This window comes from Camelus ferus, chromosome 8 (genome assembly GCF_009834535.1).
Source record: "Camelus ferus isolate YT-003-E chromosome 8, BCGSAC_Cfer_1.0, whole genome shotgun sequence".
NCBI lineage: Eukaryota > Metazoa > Chordata > Mammalia > Artiodactyla > Camelidae > Camelus > Camelus ferus.
The window spans coordinates 43,937,713-43,959,003 of NC_045703.1; the positions used below are offsets into that span (position 1 = coordinate 43,937,713).

Consider the following 21,291-nt stretch of genomic DNA (forward strand, 5'->3'; position numbering starts at 1 on the left):
CTTAAAATGAGGTGAGATAATTTCCTTCTTTTCTACCCATCTTCATTCTTTTCTTAATCTCATTTATTTATTCACTGTCTTTATCCCTCCAAAAAGATCAATACACAGAAGCCAATTAACAATGTCCCAAGTACTATATAGAGAGTTCAATAGCTGAATAACAGGTGTGCATCAGAGACCCAGCCTTTTTACTTTAGGGTTGCCAGAAGTTTGAGCTTTTTTTTTTTTTTTTAAAATATGAAAAAGGTAAGCATGCCTGACCATTTATTTAAAAATAAATGAATCATTCATAAAATTTTAATAGGATGTATCTAAATGTCTCCTTTTTTCCAATTTATGAACAGATAATGTTCAGTGAGCATTTTAAAGGAATATCAGAAGGAAAATGGGAAAAAATAGTGTAGATTGTAAAAAAAAAAAAAAAAAAAAAGAACAGTGAAAGAAGAATATATACATGAATGCTTTCTTTCACCTTCTCTGAAAACCAAACACAACCGACATTTGGCAAAAATAAAGTGGCCATGACCTTTTTCCCTCCTCTGCATGATTAATTACTTAATGTCCTATTAATTGGAAGATGTGGCTGAATTTCAAACACTTTCATCTTCTGTGCACATCATCCTGTACTGTAACCACCGATTAAGCTGTTCATCAAAGGTGAACCAACAAGGTCATCTGAGCAGTATCTCTTCAGCTATTCATTACTCAGCTTCAATGGTAATTAACAATGGTAACATTTCCATAAATCAACACCTTTCTGATTATTCTCTGATGATAAGCAGTCAAAATATGTGCATCCCAGCCAACATCTTTTAATTTTATATTTAAAAAATTCAGTCTAAATATACCACAGAGAAAACTCAGGTGAAATATTAAAGGAGTTTCCTTACTTCAAATGTACCAGGAAAATAAGGTTTTGTACTTTTAAAAGAAAAATACAAACCTATGTACACAACTAAATAAGTCTGCTGGCACCATAAGGGCCAAACGTAAGAATCTAAGGGTATCAGCCACCAAGTACCAATTCATTCCTCTGGCAAGCAAATTATGGCTCAATTCAGCTTCAGAAGTATCCATTTGCCTACTCAGCCACAGAGTGACAATTTAGAACAGAAGGCAAATTTAATTCTCCCTACTCTCAAATAGCATACCACAGGGTGGACCAACAAAAAACTTCCCAAAGAATTTAGAAAATTCAGAAAACTAAGTTATGAAGTATTTTAAAATAATAATTAAAATTTTAAAACTTAAGTTACCAGTAATAGGCAATCAGCCCATCAATTACATATGATTATATACTATAAGAAAATGATTCTGTATTATCCTATAGTATTATACAGTATATTGTTATATTGTGGATTATATGATTATATATAATTATGTAACATTTGTTTATTTTTAAATATTAGAAAAATAATTCATTGTCTTTAGTACTTTTAAATTTCTCTTTGCAATTCCAACTTCTAAAATTTAGTAAGTTAAACATATATGCATAGAGCTTAGAATTAATTCCAAATTAATATGTAGAATCAAAGGCACAAATATTAGTCTACGTGTCTATAACATGGTATATATGGATTAATATCCTATGCTAGTTAAAAGAAAACACAATTCAAACTGGCTTAAACAGTAAGAAAAACGTATTATTTCACAAAACCAAAATTCAAAGGGTGTAACAAGGCCAAGCTGAAGAAGCAGGTCTCAGCTTTATTTTCCTGGTCCACTCGTAAAAGACCTTTTCCACTTGATGGTTTGGTCTCCAGGCTGCCTCTTGTCAGAACCACTGGCATTGCTCATGACCAGTGGGATGAGAGAAGCTCTCTCCCTACTATGAAATAAAAATGTTTCCCTTCCGTCTGATTAGATCAAATCCTATGATTTAATAGAATAGGTAGTAAGTGAGCTGATCTTAGTTTTTAGACTGTTTTGAAAGTATTTTGCTCGTTCTTCATTTTATTTTGTTATTTCTTGGTTTCATTTCCATTTTGCTTTTTTATTAAATGGGGGGGGGGGCAAAAACACTAACATATACTTATCCTAAGTCAGAGATCATGAAGATATAGTGAACATCCTTGAGGAACACAGGATTATATACAGTTATTGAGGGAAAAACAAAGAATATATTGAGAGTCTGTGATGTGGTCAAGTAGTTTGACCACACTAGTTTACCATAACAATTGAATTATGGTATTATACCTAACATAAGAAAATGCTACATATTCCAAAGGGATTTTTCCAACACTGGGTAAATGGAATGATTCTTACCTTGAGGCATCTCGGGTGGCAGATAATGAGGTTCTTGAGCACTAACATGTACCCATTCAAAGTCATCATATAGATCCTGGTGGTAATCACAGGCCCCTGGACCATCATCAAAAGTACAGCCACCTGAAAGGGGAAAGGAAGGACCTCTGTTATATTCTAAATGGATTTACTAAAGATGAAGAATGCACGGGACAAGAAAGGATTAAATTGAAATATGTAATGTGGAACTCATAATCTGATAATAAATGGTACTCCTATTTATCACTATTTTTATTAAATGTTCACATAAAATGAAATTTCTACCAGTATCTTGTTTGAATAAGAGACTGGTTTGAGCCTCAGAAGTAAGGCTGAGGCAGATATTTCTAAATATGAAAAATATTAGAAGATATACGTAATAGTGAGGCTTTCCAGAAATATACAAACCACCTGGAATCTAAATGATTGTTAACAACTTTAGTGGGAAGAGGGGAGGAAGGAAAAGAGTGAAAATTGTCTTTCTTTATAATGCAAGTTCAGAAAGGTGAAGTTAATATTTAAGTTTTACCAAATTCCTTGCTTTTGAAGAACACTTTGCAATCTATTCATAACAGCAAATGAAATACTTAAAGCTTCATTAGGCCTAAAGTGTTTGAGGTCAGTAAAACACACTTCCATATTTTATTTAGATTACTTTCATACATAATTATGACTTTAAAGTGGGGAAAAAACTGAAGCATAAAACTAGTCAGATTAGCCTACAATCATTCTCACCACTTCCACTTTATTTAATAACCTCTCTTTTTTTTTTTTTAAATGCAGTAACCTTTTCCCTTTACATCAGTCATTTTTCCTGGCTTTATTTTCTGGGATAATTTTAACGGCAGAAGTAGAATAATTACTTTTGCTTCTCAGCCTACCTATCCAGGCACACACAACTCAACGTATTTAGTTTATTCAATTCATGAAAATAAGAACTGGCCTATATGTGTAATCTTGAAAGAAAATGGATTAGAACTAATGAAAATCCAGCAGTGGGTTTAATGAGAAAAACCAATAACTTTTCTCCTTTCAAGTAGCTTATTTGCTTAGTTTCCATGGGGATCTTTTTGAAGAAACTCAGTGAATTCTTTGACCACACAACAGGCTAGGGGGTGGTAAACTTCAGGCCTATAAATTCTTCTCTGTAAACAAAGAATTCATTTTCCTCATCAAAAGTTTGTCAATCTGAATTTGAATAAAAGTTATATTCCTCACCAACGACAGAGACAAGTCAGTATCAGAGGTGAGGAAGGCAGTATCAAAAATGTCCAAACAACCTTTTTCAAAAGCAGAATATGTATACGGGTGAACTTGAATCACGCTACGACCACATCAGTTCTTTAAAATAACCAAACCTCATCAGCTTGAAAGTTTAATACTGCCTTTTAAATATGTCTAAAATAGCTTTTATATAAATGTTCTCATGAAAAATGATGTGCTTTTTAATTTAAAATTAATCAATGAAAAGAGGTTGCTAGGAAATAAGTCTTTGCATAGCAAGGGGAACATTTTTCTCAAAATGTAATTTGCCATCACAACCCTAAAATGACTTAATGCTCTGCAACACATACCTTCAGGGCCTCTACTGACCTTCATAATAGTGTGAGTGACCTCCGTATATAAATTTAAACTACCAGTGGAACCTACAATGGCTCATTTGGAAGACAAATGGCCTTAATAGCTGTCCTCATAGCCATTGTTAATTTTAGCCTCCAGGATTCTTATTAGCAATAACAACTAGGTGGAGCTCTACAAAATAAGTGGGTCAACCCCTGTTATTTGTTGCACATCATTGCCGTATCAGTCAGGGGTCTTAGGAAAAGTTCCTGGTCCATCTGACTTGAGTGGTAAGAAAAACTGTAAAAGATGACTTTTTTATTTTATAATTACCAATCAGTTCTAATCTAAGAGGTACAATGTATCTATCTACCACATATATAGCATATGAATAAATCTTTGGTAAGAGGTGTTTATGAATCTTTTTGTAAAGAATTTTGTATTCCAAGGTTAAGATCTAATACAGTGTTGGATTAGTGAGTAAGAAATACAAAAAGTACTACTTACTCCTGGCCTGATGGATGGTATAAGCAGACATGAGTAAGGGAGTGTATATAATACAGTGTGTTACAAGGGGTAATACCAGTATGACCAAAGTCACAAAGAACACAAACGACAAATGAATTCGCTACCTACACCTGAGTTGGTTAGGTAGCTTCATGGAGATAGGCCTGTAAAGACGAGCAAGGATATGGCAGGCTATAATGGAAATAGAATTGAAATCAGAGAAAAAGCAAAAGCAAGGGCATACAGATCTAAAGAAACATGAGATGTTAGAGAATCTCAAATAATCTCAAACAATTCTGTGTAATGAGCATTAAAAGTATGTAGAGAACAAAAAAAAAAACTAAGTTTGAAAGATTTTTAGATACCGTGTAACATTTAGATTTTATTCTAAAATTGTATGAAGCCATTAAAGGATTTTATACAGGAGTATGACACCATTTAAGCTACATTAATAATAATAATAAAAATAATTAAAAAATAATAATAATAATAAAAGCAAACACAAAAATAACAATTCTAGCAGCTATGTAGAGTTTAAAGAGGAATGGGGAAAAATGTAAGCAATTTGGCTCAACCGTTCAACAGACAGCATGTAATACAACTTGGGCTAATTCCATTTTACCTAATTCCAGCTTACCACTTAAGGCTCACTAGAAAGCCCTAAAAACAATATCTTCTTTAATACATAGTCTTCTATACACATGTTTCTCTGTTCAAGACATCTTTATAATCTATTTGAAAGAGAAATTATCTTAGCAAGGTTCTAATTGATAAATAAAAACATAACTCGTGAGTTTAAAGTTTCACTGAGCTAGACAAAAGGAGGCAATACTGAAATGATGTTCAAGAAATTTACTTAGGCAGAGGGGATGAAAAATGAACAAGGAAACACTTTACATTTTCAGTTTTTGTATTTGCTACTGGTGATAAGACTACGTGCAGTAGCGGGAAAATCATTTCAGAGGAAATGGCGACGGCAAGTTCCTCGACCCTTGGAGGAAAATTACTTCTGAAGAGCCATTTCACAAATCGCTAATTCCTCTCTGCCAATCAATCAGCTAAGGGACAGATCTATCGCTGCAAAGGTCTGCCTCCTCTGCCGCAACCCATCTATAGGGCTCTGCAAGCTGTTCACCTGAAAATTAAAATCAAGCTAACTCGGACTTGCCTGAATTTCTTTCCATTTCTAAGCAGCTCACTGAAAGGACTGGTACTAAGAAACATCAGGTACAAAAACTAAAAGTATTCCTAGCCCCAGAATCATATTGCCTAAACACCTAGCAGTTAGATTCCTGAGTGTTTATTTAAAACAGATGGTGGTAGCTCTATGCGAGAACGTGGTAATAGAGATCCTTTCTGTAGAACCATAAAAGAATCAATACTAAACTTAAATCCTTTCTGACGTCAAACTTTTCAATAAAACCCAGGGTTGGGTTAATTTAGGACAAAGTTGAACTGAAGGAAAAAAAAAGTCAGTAGAGCCCTGGACAACTCTGAACATTTTATGGAGGACAGTCTTTGAAAAGATACTATCCAAGGATCTTCCACGTTCTCCCCACCTATGCAGTCTTAATTCTCTGACTGAGTAAAATAGCAAGAAACATACAGAAATATCTTTTAAGGTTCTTTACAAATTGTAAAGAGCAAGCTTTGTTTAGCTAAAGATACAGACCATTTTCGTCTTGATTTTTCTAAATTGATTGGAATATACATCCTTTTGAAAAGTAAGAGGAAACTCCTAAGCAAAATGTATTGAAAAATGTAATATTCTTAACACTGTTGTCCTATGACCCTCAAAAATGGATAAATTAATCTTTCCCAATTGTGAATTAAACTGTGACACACAAATTTGCTCACAAAGGTGATCAACTTTGAAATTATCTTTCTTCCATTAAGAACACAAAGAAAGATTAATATACATCACATTAGGACACATGCAATACTGAATTAAGCTAACTTTGAATAGATCGTCTTTATCTATGCTAATCAGAACTATAACATAAGTTTACTGGTGTAAGCCCCAAAACTCATTGCAAAGAAGCCAATAAACACATTTCACCCAAAAAAAAAAAAAAAAATCAAAAGAAGAGAAAAATAACTTATTACTGAATATCTTAAATGTAATTCCATTTATAATGAATCAATATAGTCTATTTCCAGAAAAAGATTATTGGAAAAAGTGTAAAAATTGATGCTTTTTAATAAAGTTCATATTTCCTCTGAAATCTACTGGGATATCTTAATAGTTTTTTTTTTCCTTTCAACTGGGAATATTGAAGATACAAAATAAAAATTGATGTATCATAATCCACATTTAGATAGCTTACCTCCAGTCTAAGGATAAGCAATGCTTGTTTTCAATTTAAGTACTGAAATTCAAACAGGGAAAAAAAAACAAAATCCAAGTAGACACAAAGGACAAATGCCTTTGAGGACAAGAGTATGAGTCACTGGTCATAATGTATCACTCTGGTTCTATACCAAAGAAGATCTATTGAAGAAAATGAGAAAATTTATGAGTAAGAGTTCTTTAAAAGATGATAACTTCAGATCCAGCAAAAAAAAATTTTTTTGCCCTGCTAGTAGTTAATTAGTAGAAGAAAATATTATTTTAGCCTAGCTCCTTCATAAAGGAAAAGGAACTCGAAAGATATTTATGGAAATCCAAACCCATCATTTATTGATAGATATAAATGACTCTTAATGATGAGAGAAGAGCTCATTTCAAACACACCCATAAATTATCTAATTGTTCATCCCTAGAGTTCCATCTCTAGCCAAGAATATATGTTTAATATATATAATCCAAGATTATTTAGCCAGTAAGACCTTTATTCAAATTGTCTATGATTTGAAGCAAATGCTATACTCCAACTGACTGAATAATCTTCCTTTAATAAGACTAAATTAACCAGAATGGAAAAATAAGTCCAAATTCACTCCCCTCCATCTTTGCAGAGAAGCAATATTAAAATCTCCTCAACTTCAATTAATAAGCCTTAAGGAATTTTAAGGAACTGGCCCAGAATGCCACCTAAGTGGTGGAAGAAAGAGATAGCGTTTCCAGATGAAGCATGGAGAGATGGCAAAGTACATACACAGCTTTACTATTTTGTTTCTTTGTGAGTCAATCTCCTTCCCAATAAAATCTAGATAATAACAGCCACAATACAGTTTGTATGAGGATTAATGATAATGCATGTAAAGCCTCTAACACTCCACAGGTTTTTTTTTTTTTAACACTACCCTTATTTTTTCATGCTCCAGTCTTAACAGCGTATTCTGTATATATGCTCTATAGATGCAAACCTAAGCACATATTTAACAGCAGAAGTCTAAGAAAGAAACTTATGGTCTTCATATAGTTTATCCAGAAAGACTAGAGAGAGTTCCCATAAAGACAGTATTACCACATTACAATAACCAGTTTTCCTTTAACACTTATCAGTTATGCTTTCAGTAAGAAAATACCTTCCTTTAGATCAGGGGTCAGCAAACTTAACCTATAAAAAGCCAACTAATAAATACTTTAGGTTTTGCAGGCCCTACCATCTCTGTTGCAACTACATAACTGTTGTCATGGTAGCAAAAAAGCAGCCACAGAGAATATCTAACAAATGGGCAGCGGCTGTGCTCAAAACTTTTATTTACCAAAACAGGTGGCAGGCTGGATTTGGCCTGTGGGTTCACCAACCCATTAGATCACTCTGATCTTAAGTATTCTTGAGAATTACAAGAAGTACACAGTCTGGTTAAAAGCTTGCAACCAAGAGTCTTTGATTTCTCCATTACCTCCATATGCCTTGACTTTCTTTCCCATATATCAAGACATGTAGCAGTAGGCTGGAGCCAGGAAACGTAACTGAAAATGGGATCTGAATGACAGTAATATGCCCAAACTAAATCAGATTGGTTGGACGGAGGTCTAAATCAGGAAGTGAGAATATGAGAAAACTGAAGACATTTTCAAGGTCCTCTAGTCTGGGCTTCAAGTTTTTAGGACCATAAAGGGAAATATATTTTACATTGTGACCCAGAATATACATGCATATATGCATGCAATTATTTATATACATAGTATATGTGAACACAAATACATTAATTCACTTAGGTGTTTGTTTATCATCTTCTACTATGGGTGCTCCTTCTATAAGTAAAATAAAATTAAGAGTAGTTGTGTGAATGAGGGAAGTAGAGATGAGAAAAGAAAACAGGACAGCAATCCACTGCCTCAAATACACACAAGCACATATCCATTTGGGAGGGGACCCAGAAGACAGGCGTGAGCAACCCAAGTCTCTAAACCTAATTTTCAGGTCTCAGGCACAAGTTGAAATCCAAAAATAAGCCTCTGAGACCTAGGCAGTCCTGACAGTACATATGTGACTTCATCCCTCATTTTGGAGCTAATGGTTGATTACATGCCAAACAGCCATAGAAATGATTTCACAGATGAAGAAAGCTTTATTAAAATGTAAAAGGGATACATTAATGAAAGGACTTCACAGTAGAAAAAATAAAAATGGCTCAGAGTTACAGAGCAAGAAAGTATCAGAGTCAGGATCTGAATCCAGGCACTAGAGGTTCTTTAACTGTTGACCATAACACTAAATGGCTCCTCAAAATGAGGTGTGTTTAGACATTTTCAGAATCATCCGGGACAGCTCCCTCCAACCAGCATAACCTCAAGCTATTACTCAACAAAGACAGCATTACCCATCCCACTCAGGTGATGGTGTGATGGTGTCGCATCCTTTGTCGATAAAACATTAGTAAACTTTGAAACACATCAATTGTCAAAGTCTCTTAGGCGTCAGGCCAGCAAAGGAAAGGTTCTTTTTTGGACAGAACTGTAAAAGCCTGAATGATTAACTAGTAATTTCAGCAAAGAATTTTATTTGAATAGGGTGACTTAGGGCTCAGAACGCGTATGATCATAGCACCGTCCTATCGCTCTTGCTTGGCAACCTTCACTTTCACCTCATCTTCCTCCAAAATATGTATAAACAAGTGGCTTTTCTATCTTTAAAAACATTAAAATAAAAATACTAACATAAATCAAAAACAATTTTGTTATGGCAATCTTTGCCATCACTCTTACATGAGTTCTATGATAAGAAACCAGGTGTTTTTGCAAAGATCATGAGTGTATTTACTCAAGTTTCTTTTCTTATTTTTTATCCTTTTATCTATTCCAGTAAAATCTTACCTTTTTTTTTTTTTTTGGTTTAGTGTTAGATACACAATCCAGAGAAACCCACTGAACAAAGTAATAGGGAATAAATGTACTGAAAAATAAAATTCACAACTGAAGCCATATTTACATCTCGGTAAAATTGGAAACCACCCAAGCTTACATTTAAACACTTCTTTTGTTTTGTTTTGTTTCTCATGGAGGGATTCCTGGGGGGCTCCACTTCACCCATATCAGACACATTCTGGCTTACTTCAGCAGTTGCTCCCGACTCAGCTCAAGCATGATGGGTGATAGATCATTTTTCATTTATGAAGGGAGTTCTGCAAACTGCTGAAGCCATGTAAAACAGAATTCCATAACCCAACCTCCTACAGGAAGGGCAAAGATCTGCCTTGAGGCTTTGAATTTAAAGTTTTATATCAGATTGGCAAAGGAATCTTAAATATTATCAGCTACATTTTAATAGGTCAACAATTTAGTTTTGTAAGACTTTGAAATACCCTTCAAGGAAATGATAATCAACTAATTTAGATAATTAATATACATCTTGAGAATAAAAGAAAAATTATCTTTCTATCTTTTTCATTAATATGAAGGTCCTTTCCTTTTGAAATGTTTCTAGACTTCGTGTAATGTGAAGGTATAGAGGCCAAAGTTTGGGTTTTCCAGAGTTCTTAAAACATATTCTTAAGAGTTAAGACTTAGGGCTCTTTCTGCCATTCTCTTTATTAAAAAAAAAAAAAGGTTATTACCATTTCAATCACTATATTAACTACTGATTTCAGATGTATCAACCAGTTCTTTCACTCTAAGCATCATTTAAACAGCCAGTTTGGCCTTTTACCAGAGGTCCATAGCAAACAATCCACTCACCCAAACACAAGCAAACCATTACACTAATATTGAGTGATGTTAGAGACCATGTTGTCAGGGATCTCTGCCTCCTTTCTTATAAAGGAAGTAGCCTGGGCTTTAACCAAAGTTTTGGTGAGACTGCTACTAGCCTCTGACGACATCAACCTCTGACCAAGTCAGTGTTGAAGTCTGTATTAACAATAACTTTTCTCTTCTCAAATTTCCTTTCTCAGGAGAATGCATGTGGTTACCAGGCAGTGGAATCACCATGTAAAATAAAGATCTCTCAACCAGTAAAAATTATGCTTTACCTAGACATTTAGGTGATATGTAAGGCCACTCTAACCTAATGGAGAGAGAGTCTTAATTGGGAGAATGGTGAATAGGGTTTTACACAGGACCTCACCAAGATTCAGGACTGCCTGTATCCTCATTTTCTCATTTCTATACCAACAGAAAAAAAGAATTTGGCTTCACTTTCCCATCCTACTTCGACCTACTATATAGGAATGCTGTTCCAATTAATTTTAAAAATCTGTCCACAATATCCTATAACTAGTAAAGCTACATGCTATGCACATTTAAGGCATCATTAAGTTAGGAATTTAGTTAGGAAAACATCTAGGTGAGATCCTTATTATTGTTTAATAGTTGCATGAAATTTTTAAAGTAATATGACCAAAATTTGAAGGATTAGAAAAGAGAAGATGAGCTTACAACAATATCCCATCATTCCTGGGCCTTTATAAAAAAGTTAAAGCAGCTGTATGATAAAAAATTCAGTTACATGTCAGAAATTCATGCCACCACTGACTCCACTCCCTAGTAGAATTCCTAAAATGTAAAGTGCCACGATTTAACCATTCTTACATAATAAAAATATTTTAAAGATGTTGATTCTGCCTATATTAGAATTTCATATGAAATTCAAAAATATAAAAAAATGCATCAGTGCAGAAAAGGGGTCTGGGCCTAGAAGAATAATTTAATAAAGTTAACTTTCTTCTGTTGCAAACTCCATGCATTATCAGGGGCTCGTGGTTCCAAAGAATAATAGGTATAAAAATATCTACAGACTTGAAATATCCTCATCTCATCAAATTTAGACGATTGGCTGAAGCATTATATCCCATTTATTTAACATACTTTAATTTTCCCTCCACTTCTTGCTCTAAAAAATAATGACTGACTGTAAATCTATTGAACTGTACAGTTTACAGATGAAAGGCAAACACATTTCTTCAGGATGAAACATAACCTGGAAAGTTTTTATTTTCAAATATGAGGGGGTGAGAAGCTGGCACATAAGATTTGAATAATAGATTAAAAGCAGTAACAGTATGAAGATAGCATTTGAAGTCTGGTATTTGCTGTGCAGTAGGACAGCTTTCCTGCTTCACTTCTCACCTCAAGCCATGGTATATATTTTGAAATTGTTAAAGCTCTAAAAATAGACAAAATAAAAGACATTGTTACAACAAGAAGCTGACAAGGCCATCTTGGCAAATAATTAGTAAAAACAAATTGCCCCTAATTAATGTCTCAGTAAATTTAAGAAAATTTGCCATCCTCACTATTCAAGTATAAGCAAATGCCAACAAAAGTGAGCATTTTTTTGTCCATATCATTTGCAAAACTGCAAAGCATTAATAATATACAGTGTTGACAACACATGGTCACAATAAGAGGGTAACAATAGGAGGGCAAATGACATTTTGGGATTGGGGGAACTGGTTTTATTTATCAAACTTTTTAATCACTTGCCTTTTAATCTAGCAACCACACTTCTAGAAATCTGTCCAGCACAAATGTTCACATATGTGCAGTCCTGAGTCCTACAGACACAAAGTAGGGCAACCAACTTCCAAAAAGACAAAAAAATAAAATTAAAATAAATTTTGTATGGGTCTTTTCAATAACATCCAAAGACAAGGACTACCTTCAATCTTGAAGGGCACTTACAGCAAATTTTTCACATATAAAATCACAAAGTCTGGACTAATGAACACTAGTAAGGTACTGTAATAATTCACGAGAAACATAAATGTTCAACATTATCAATTTGTGAAGATAAAGTCAAAGCATATTTTAACAGGCAATATAGAATCTAGCAATTATTTGGCAAATGTTGAGACAATAAAAAGATCCAAAGATAGAGGTAAAGAATTGTTGAAACGAGTGCGCAAAAGAAAAGAAGTGTCATAGAAGATCAATGAGGGAGAAGCATCCCTCCCCAGCCACCAGTTCTTTCAACAGGCTATTTAACCAAATTAGGAAAACAAAGAAAAACTACTTAAGGGAAATAGCAGTTTATGATAAACCACTCAAGATAAGACTGATTACAGCCATAGTATTGTAAATCAGCCCAAAATAAAATTATCTAAAAGAATGGCTTTGAGTATAACTTCCTTGTATTCTCCTGACATCTAATAACATTACTTAGTTCCTTTTCACTTATCTTTCAGTAAGTTCAGGCTTCATGTGAAGGTAGAACCAGAATACAAATAGAATAAGCCCTAACAGAGAGCTAACCATGTCAAAAGCATTTCTGATGCTACCTCACCTGCAAAGGAATGGTTAATAACTTTGTCAGAGAATGCATTCATAGACATATTTCCATACAAAATGTCTGAACCATGATTATGACTATCTGGCTATTACTTACTATTTAACTCCAATTTTTTCTAATAATATCATAGTAATAAAATAAAATCTATTCCCAGAAACAACATTTTCAGTGAGTGGAATACAATTCAACTAGTGAAATCATATGTTAACCTTATTAGGGGCAAAAGGAAAATACCTTTCAACTTCAAGTATCTTCTTAATACCTCCTCTTATCTCTCCATTTTGTGTCTAATTTTAGTCTACAAGTTGGATGTCAACATAGATTTTACTTAGATCAGATGACGCATGGAGGAAACAGAGCTGCAGGAACTAAGGCAGGAAAACCATGGTTTAGCGTAAGTAATCAGCTGATATTCCAAGTAGTTGTATTTGACTGAGATTCTTTCGGGAAATGCTCTACAGAGTGGGTAATAACAGAAAGAAGAGCTGTTGGGTTACAGAAAGTAGGTGACAGAGATTCATAGGAATGAAAGCATCTCTTGGGGAAGAAACAGGAGACACTTGGGAGGTGTCAGAGTGGGGTAGCTTGCTAAAGACTAAGGGCTTGATGGTTCCAAGGATAGTTGAGGGCAGAAACCACTGAGGTGAGGCCTAGATGAATGTGCTAGTGGAGTCTGTGTCCTACTCAGTCTAAGTGGCAAAGTCATAATTAATAAATGGCCAACCACTCATGATACCATGAATTGTATCAAGTTGCATCTCTTTAAGAGCTGCCTGTATATACACAGAAGGTTGTTAGATAAGTAGGAGGTATTCAGATTCTTGCTAAACAAGGTCTTAACCTCCAACCTATTATGGACTGCCAAATCTAAAAGGAAATGTGTGAGGTTGGAAACCTTCCCCTTGCTATGATCAGGTCTATAAGCAAATATCTCCCCACAAGATGAGAATTATCCATTTATAGGATTCTGCAGTCCACTCCCACTTCTTCCCTCAGTAAACCAAAAAAGGAATTGGCTACGTTTCATATTAGGATTTGTGTTTCATGTATTTGAAGCATCTTGTAAAACAGACCAAAAGACTTATTTTTGCTGTGGAGATATTGGCAATAACATGATCGTGTTCTCAAGAAAAATTATTTCTACCAAAATAGTAAAAAGTCATTAAAAGCTAGTGACTTGTCATCTGGCCTTGCCCCAGGCTGCAGCAATGTCTACAAAATGCAATCTCAAACTGGGTTATCTGTGACTTCTTTAAAGTCCACAAAAGCTCAATGAGTGAAAGACTATTGAATCTGACTCAATGGCATTAATTACACCTCCAAAGGTGAAGTGAGAATTGTGTAAGTCAAGGAATAAAATTTTATAGTACTATAAAACACTGGTGTAGAAGTCGCAGGGGAAGGGAACTGCAGAGTAAGTAATTGAAGGCAGTAGAGTTGACTTCCTGCCCAATCAGTAACTTGGCTGAGACTTCAGTGGTAAAACTTTCTTCCCAGACTTAAATTTATAATCACAATAACAACCACAGCCTCCCAAGAAAACCAAATGAACACACTCCTCTTCTTAAACATTTAAGACACCAAGTAAATCTCTCTAAGGACCCAGCATGTCAGCCATATCTTCTTTCCCCCCAAAATTCAATGTTACCATGGAGAAAAGTCAGACTTAAACCAGTCAACATGATTGTATACATTATACATCAGAACATATAAACATGTATTTTCACACCAAGAAATGAGAGTTTTCAAGTTCCCACGCCTAAATTGAGAATAGCTTCATTTCAATCCTGTGATCAAAACTATTCTCCACATACTGACAGCTTCAAGAAGACAAGAGTAACAGGAAAGTTTTGGTATACAGTTTTGCATATACAATCTTTAGATGCAGTAGAATTCACAAACAAAACTCAGAAAGGCTTTATGGATCTCAGAGGGGATTAATGAAAATATTTGGTCAGAATACAATGTGTAAAGCTAATAGTTACTTTCTACATGCAAAATACATTGAACACACTTCACAGCACATAGTAAGCACTAAATAAATCACAGGAGTTTTTTTAATTAAAAATAAATGACATATATTCCCACCAATCAGAGATAATCAGTAAAAACATTTTACTGCATATTTCTTTCTAGGGTTTCCCACATTATATTTTCTTACTGCTTATTGCTAAAATTTAGGAAAGCCACCACACTTTTTTTAAAATTTACGGTACCCAGCCATTTAGCCAATGCCCTAAATCTAATAATGTTACAATTCATGCTACCAGGACTTCTAAGTATAAATTCATAATGTCTATACAACACAAAGTTTGTTTTTCTTTGTGTGTGTATAATTGTTTAAATCCACAGGAATTTCTAAAACAATATTTATAATGGTGATATTGAACAGACGTTAATTTCTTGGTGCTCTTCTATTAGCTGGAGTGTTCACTTTTTTGGTGGATTCATCTCCTTCTCCATTTATCTCCAACGCTACTTCCAACGCTAAGGAACATTCTTTAGACACAAAGGAAGAGTAGCAATAGAAGTATAAATGTGTCAGAAGTAGTAAAAGAAACAGACACCACTACAGTAGGGTGAACACTGCAGCAATAAGAGTACTGGTATCAGCTAACAATGGCCAAGTGGCTACATGGGTGAAGTACTGTTCCAAACACTTCATGGGAAGTCATCTACTTAATCCTCACAAATAAGATGGGTACTATCATTACTTCCATTTTATAGATGAAGAAGCCACAGTAAGCTTAATTTACCTGAGCTTCAGTGACTTCTTAAAGGTCCCTGCTACTAAGACATCAATCCAGGATCCAAATCCAAGCAAAGTTGGCATTTTGGAACTTTCTTTAAATGGATGAGAAGATGTATTTCAAAAAGAAACGTAGCATCAACTCGAGGAGAAAGCCAACAAGCAAACCAGGTATTATTGAATCAAAACGCAGACTAAACAAGCAGCCCGCAACCCATATGCCAGATACCACAAGCATTCCTACAAACACAGGAAAGATCTCTGGAGAAATAAGATACATTTTTGCACAAACTATGACCAATTATAAGAGTTCCCTTAGGTAAAGCAGATTTCACGCTCCAAACGCTCCCATGTAGTCAAGCAATGGCTTCCTCTTGGCCTAAGACCCTCACAGACTTCTCAAGCCAGTGAACTTTAAGTAAACTATTGGCAAGAGTTCTCTTTCACCTCTTTCTTCATTTCTTCTCTTGGCAAAGGGGAAGGAGGCACGGTCTCATTTTAGCAGCTGTGACTCAGCTGTCTACTCTACATGCCCGCACCAGGAATCTGGACATCCCTTCAGGGATGTCATTTACAAGTGAGAAATTGTTGGGAGAGCAAGGATACGTGCTTCCTTCCGTTACCATCTCTTTTGTGTAATAAATATTTTCAAGCCAGTTTATTTCAGCATCTACAACCCATATATTTCCTCAGTAGTAGAGGGCATTTAATTTACTAGAACTAGCTATTTGAGGATGGTGACTGTATTTAAGCCCGCCTACATACCACTGAAGCAGAACAAGGCAGTGACATTCTAACCTGACTCCTGACAGAGTTCAAAGCAATCCCATAAAGAAAGAGAAATAAAATATCAGAGGTATCTGCCAAGTGTGTATCTGCATAGAGTGCAGTTCAGGCCAATATATTAAAAGAATAGTTAATCAGTCCCTTACCTCAATGAAGTCTACTCTAGTTTTCGAGGAAAATGCAGGGCTCCATTTGGTCTAAAAGCTCATTTATTTAAAATGAAAGAATATGAGCATGTGAGGAGTTGCAAACGCTCCTCAAGCCCACTGAGTACAATTCTCCACCCAGTATAGGAATGTCCTCTAGAGCCTCAGGACAGATGGCCTCTCTGCATCTGCTTGGATATTTTCACATCCTTCATCTTAAGGCAGGACCTCTGTGGTATCAATGGTATGGCACCGAGACAGCTTTGAAATCACTTGACAGTTCAGATGGAATGACATGACATTCTTGAGAAAGTTTATCTCCCCAAAGGTTACACCCTATTGTGTGTAATTACAACCATTAGACTTCAGAATTGGAAAAGACTTTAAGGATCATTTAGGCATAGATCACTTTTTGTTTAACCTAGACTGTAATCTAGGTTTAGTTAAGTAGGAGGTCTACAGGTGTGTATATGTGAAGCTTGGCCTATAACGATCACCGTATGAGGATTACCCTCCTCTACTGAGCCAACTTTTCAAAACAAAGCTTCATTTCTGTTGACTTTTTTGTGTTCAAACTGATGTTTCTTTCTTAATTTTCCTCTTTTCATCCTATTGAATTGACCTTAAAACCCTGATTAAAAAAAAAAAACTAATAAAAGTTAATAGGCCCCTAAAGGAAGCAGAAACTACAGTACTGAGATTCTGATGCCCCACGGGTCACAACTTTGGGGAAAAAAAGAAATTTGATCCATTCAGCCTTTAAGAGAAACTGCACATGGAGAAACAGATTCTATGTGATACTCTCCAAACTCAAAGGCACAGGCCTATTTGCACTAAATATATTTATAACATTATGTAAAATGAATGCTCATAGGAAAACACTCCATTTTCTCCGACTCCCAGCATGTAAGAATCAGAACTAAAAGGGACATCAAGATTTTACCTGCACCAGCTCTCTTCCTCCACGTAGAAAGGTGTCATAGCCTCCTGTCACACTGGGGACTCCCTAAGGTTAACTGACTTTCCCAAACTCAGTAACTGATGAAAGAGAGACTCTATCCCAGGGCCCCTCTCGCCTTCTCCAACAATTCCTTTTCCTCTGTTACATATCCCTCTGCAATGTTTATTGTTCAGCTTGTCCCTGCCAGCCAATTTAATTTTTAACAGTGTATTTTTTTGCTACTGTGCAAAAATGAAATTTCCTCAGAGTGGAAGACTTTTTTAGATAGCAGATATTGTTTGTCATTCACCTAATTTTTAAAAAATGAATCAAATAGAAAGAGGTTGGATTGCTTTGCCACTACTTATTTTCAAAACTTCATCTTCTGAAGGAGATTAGTTCTTTTATTGCTCTGTCCAGTTGATCTAATGTAATAAAGCCATTTGTGAACTTTTCCAAATGTAGTTTAGAATATGAGAAACCAAACACGTCAAGGAAAGATCAAATTTTCAGAAAAGAAAGAAACCTAAGTATTTGTTGTAAATCACAGCGTGTCAGACACTGTGGGCAGTACTATCATTTAATATTTACAAAGATTTTGTTTAATTTTATATTATTTTAATATTTACAAATGTTAACTTCTATAATCTTTTCATTTAATATAACAAATCCAGTCAGTGAAAATGTTCTCATTTTATAGTTCAGAAAACTGACAGTTTGTTGATTCGGCCAAGGTCATATAGCTATTAATCGGTAAGTGGAAATCTATATATCTTTCATTCAAAAGTTTGTATACTTTTCGATCCATCTGAAAAACAAAAGCAACTGCGGTCTTGATGGATACACACAGCAGAATGAGGAAATGGCAAGAACTCTTCATAAACACACAGTTGAGATTAGTAAGTGTTGCTAAATCAGGTAATCTTGGTTTTTCTTCGATAGAATTTCTTTAATTTCTGCTCACTTGCTCACATGATTCAAGGGTCACTGTGCTCTACCGCACAGCCTGGTAGAGCTATTCTCCACATGTCACCTTTCAAATCTCCTCCCCAGCAACCTTAGAATTCTCCAGTGGCAAGGCTTCTACGTGAAAAATAACAGGAAAAGAGATTTTTCTCTAAGAATGTAGCTTTTTACTCTTGAGAAAAATCTGGATGAGGCATCACATAAAATCTTTTTTGTTTAAGTTTTGTTGGAATAATATCAGGTTGAATTTATTCTAAAGATATCTATGACCATTGCATGAGAGAAATGGCATACAGGCAGAACAATGTAAGAAGTATCTGTAAACAGTGAAAGGTGGGTAAGACGAGGAGCAGGTCAGTTGAAACCACTTGAATTTCAAGGTAGAAAAACTGCACAAATCATCTTATTTGACTTCTGTATTTGTTACAGACAGAAATAAACTGGGAGTCAAGAAATCTGGGTTTTATTGCACTTCTGCGACTGTGTAAGTCACTAGGTCCATCAGGACAAACAAAATCTTAATTTGTGCTTACTGCCCAGGGCCACAAGACAACTGCCACAACTAAAGAGAGTGTTTCCTTTTAATGAATGATAGCTTATTATTTTAACAAACACAAAAAAACTGCACTCATATTTCAGTAGTGAAAAGGGCTCCATTTCAGATGCATACTGAGTGAGGGGAAAAAAAAACATTTTCACAAATCACTCTCACAGACCACTTTGGCAGAGATGACTCTTGAGGATAATTTCCAGTTGTCAAGTCCCCTTTTCTTCTGAGAGAACAGACTTGAGCTAAGAAGCAGCACCTGAACCCGAGGCAGCAGACGAGCCTTGGAGAAGATATTGCCATGAAAAAAAGAACCAAACCCAACAATTGTTACGATTAAAATAACAGTAGTCTCCATCTAGCAAAGACTCTTGATGTTTTTTTCACTCAGTCACAGTAGCACTTGTGAATATATAGCAAGGTACATGAAGCATAGGAAGGTTTTAATAAAAATTGTTGCAAATAATTGAAAATATAAAATGAAAATCTTTATTCTTACATGTATGATTTAAAAAAAAAAAAACTTGGTTGTGTTAAGTTTGTGATGGCTGGGATTAAATGTTTGAGGCCAATAACATCTTAGGTGATATCAGAACTCAATGAATCTAGTTACCCGTAAAGAATTCAATTCAGTAACCATGATGTAAGTATCAGTACTGCACTAGATACTGGGCATGTGGCTGCCATAAGAGAGGGCTGGAGAAAGACAAGTAAGCAATTACAGTATGAGAAATACACACCATGTGCATAGCAACAGAGGAGATGAATAAACACTATCCCTGGGTAGGACGTCAACAAAGACTTCACAGAAAATCTGACACATGAACTAAGTTTTAAAGGAAGAATGAAGACCGCCAGATAAAGAAAAGAACAGGTACAAAAACAAGGATGACTAAAATCGGATTTTGTTTTCAGGGAGTATCAGGTTTAGAGAGGGATCCTAAGAGAAGCACTGGAGATGAAAACAACACTCAGTAACATCTGGCCTTGTGTGTCATGCCAAGTATCCCAGACTTACCTTAAGGGGAGGGACACCACTGAAATCTGTGTTTTAGAAAGATCATGCTAGCAGTCGTATAAAGGACAGATTGTAGAGGGCCACCGACCAGGGAGAAAGACAAGATGTGACGAAGTGATTACAACAGTCTGGGTGAGAGCTGGTGAAGGTCTGAACTAACTAACAGAGGTTTAAAATCAGATTTACTATTAGTACAGTGGTGCATAGATACTTCCCTTTTTGCAAACGATTAGGGAAAATAATAATAATATAAAACTAAATTGAAAACATTTTTTAATTACAAAGTTTACATGTTCAATGTATCTCGGCTTTCCTTTGGAATTAAAAGAGAGTGCATAGGTGCCCCAGAACATACCTATGCATGTATACATACATGCATGCAAAAAAAAAGACGGGAAAGATAGATGAAACTATTTTGCAGTATTTCCCTCAGACTAGTGGGATTACCAGCTTCCTTCTATTTTCCAAATTCCTTACTATAAATTCCTTTATCTTAAAATAAAGATGTTATATAGTTAGCCTTTTCACTCTCCAAATTAAGGGAGAAAAATTTTTTAAAACAAATGAGAATGTACACATCATTCAGTAAATATTAACTAAGACATATAATATGTTTACATCTGTCTTATATATGTATATATATAAATCCTGTGAAGCAGAAATTTTATCTAAAATCCCATTTTCTTCTCTTTTTTTTTTTTGTATATACTCTGACATACAGAAAAAAATAATTCCTGTTTTTTCCTTCGGTTAACGTTTACGTTTTCAGAATACAAACTGTTTAGGTTTAACAAGTGGCCCAGGATTAAAGACAGGTGTGGTATGTGTGAGGGGTAAGGGCGCTTAGGAGTTAAAGTATTAAGACAAGATGCGCCATCATGAGGTCATATAGAGGAAGACAAGAGAGGGTTAACTAATTTCAAAACTGCTCTATGGATAACACAATTCTCCCTGCAACCTTACACAAGGATAGGCCATTAATATCAGCACCTCCAAAGAGAAATTTACATAGTTTATACACAGAAAAATATAATGGTTAATAATGCAAATTAAAAAAACAATAATGTTATAATGGAAAGCATGGGAGTCATTTAATAATGTTAATAGGCACAGATCACTTTAATACAAGAAAACTCATTTGTTGATGGATCATTAGAGGTTCTTTCCA

At 35.0% G+C, this 21,291-nt stretch overlaps 1 protein-coding gene across 7 annotated transcripts in view; it reads right to left on the bottom strand.

Moving 5' to 3' along the window:
• PTPRK (protein tyrosine phosphatase receptor type K) overlaps positions 1–21,291 on the bottom strand; it is a 510,442-nt gene that overhangs the window by 390,400 nt on the left and 98,751 nt on the right. For all 7 annotated transcript variants that reach the window (XM_014564475.2, XM_006190871.3, XM_006190873.3 and 4 more), the window contains exon 2: positions 2,266–2,388. In XM_014564475.2, the coding sequence (XP_014419961.1) occupies positions 2,266–2,388 (123 nt within the window). The remainder of the gene's footprint in view (positions 1–2,265; positions 2,389–21,291) is intronic.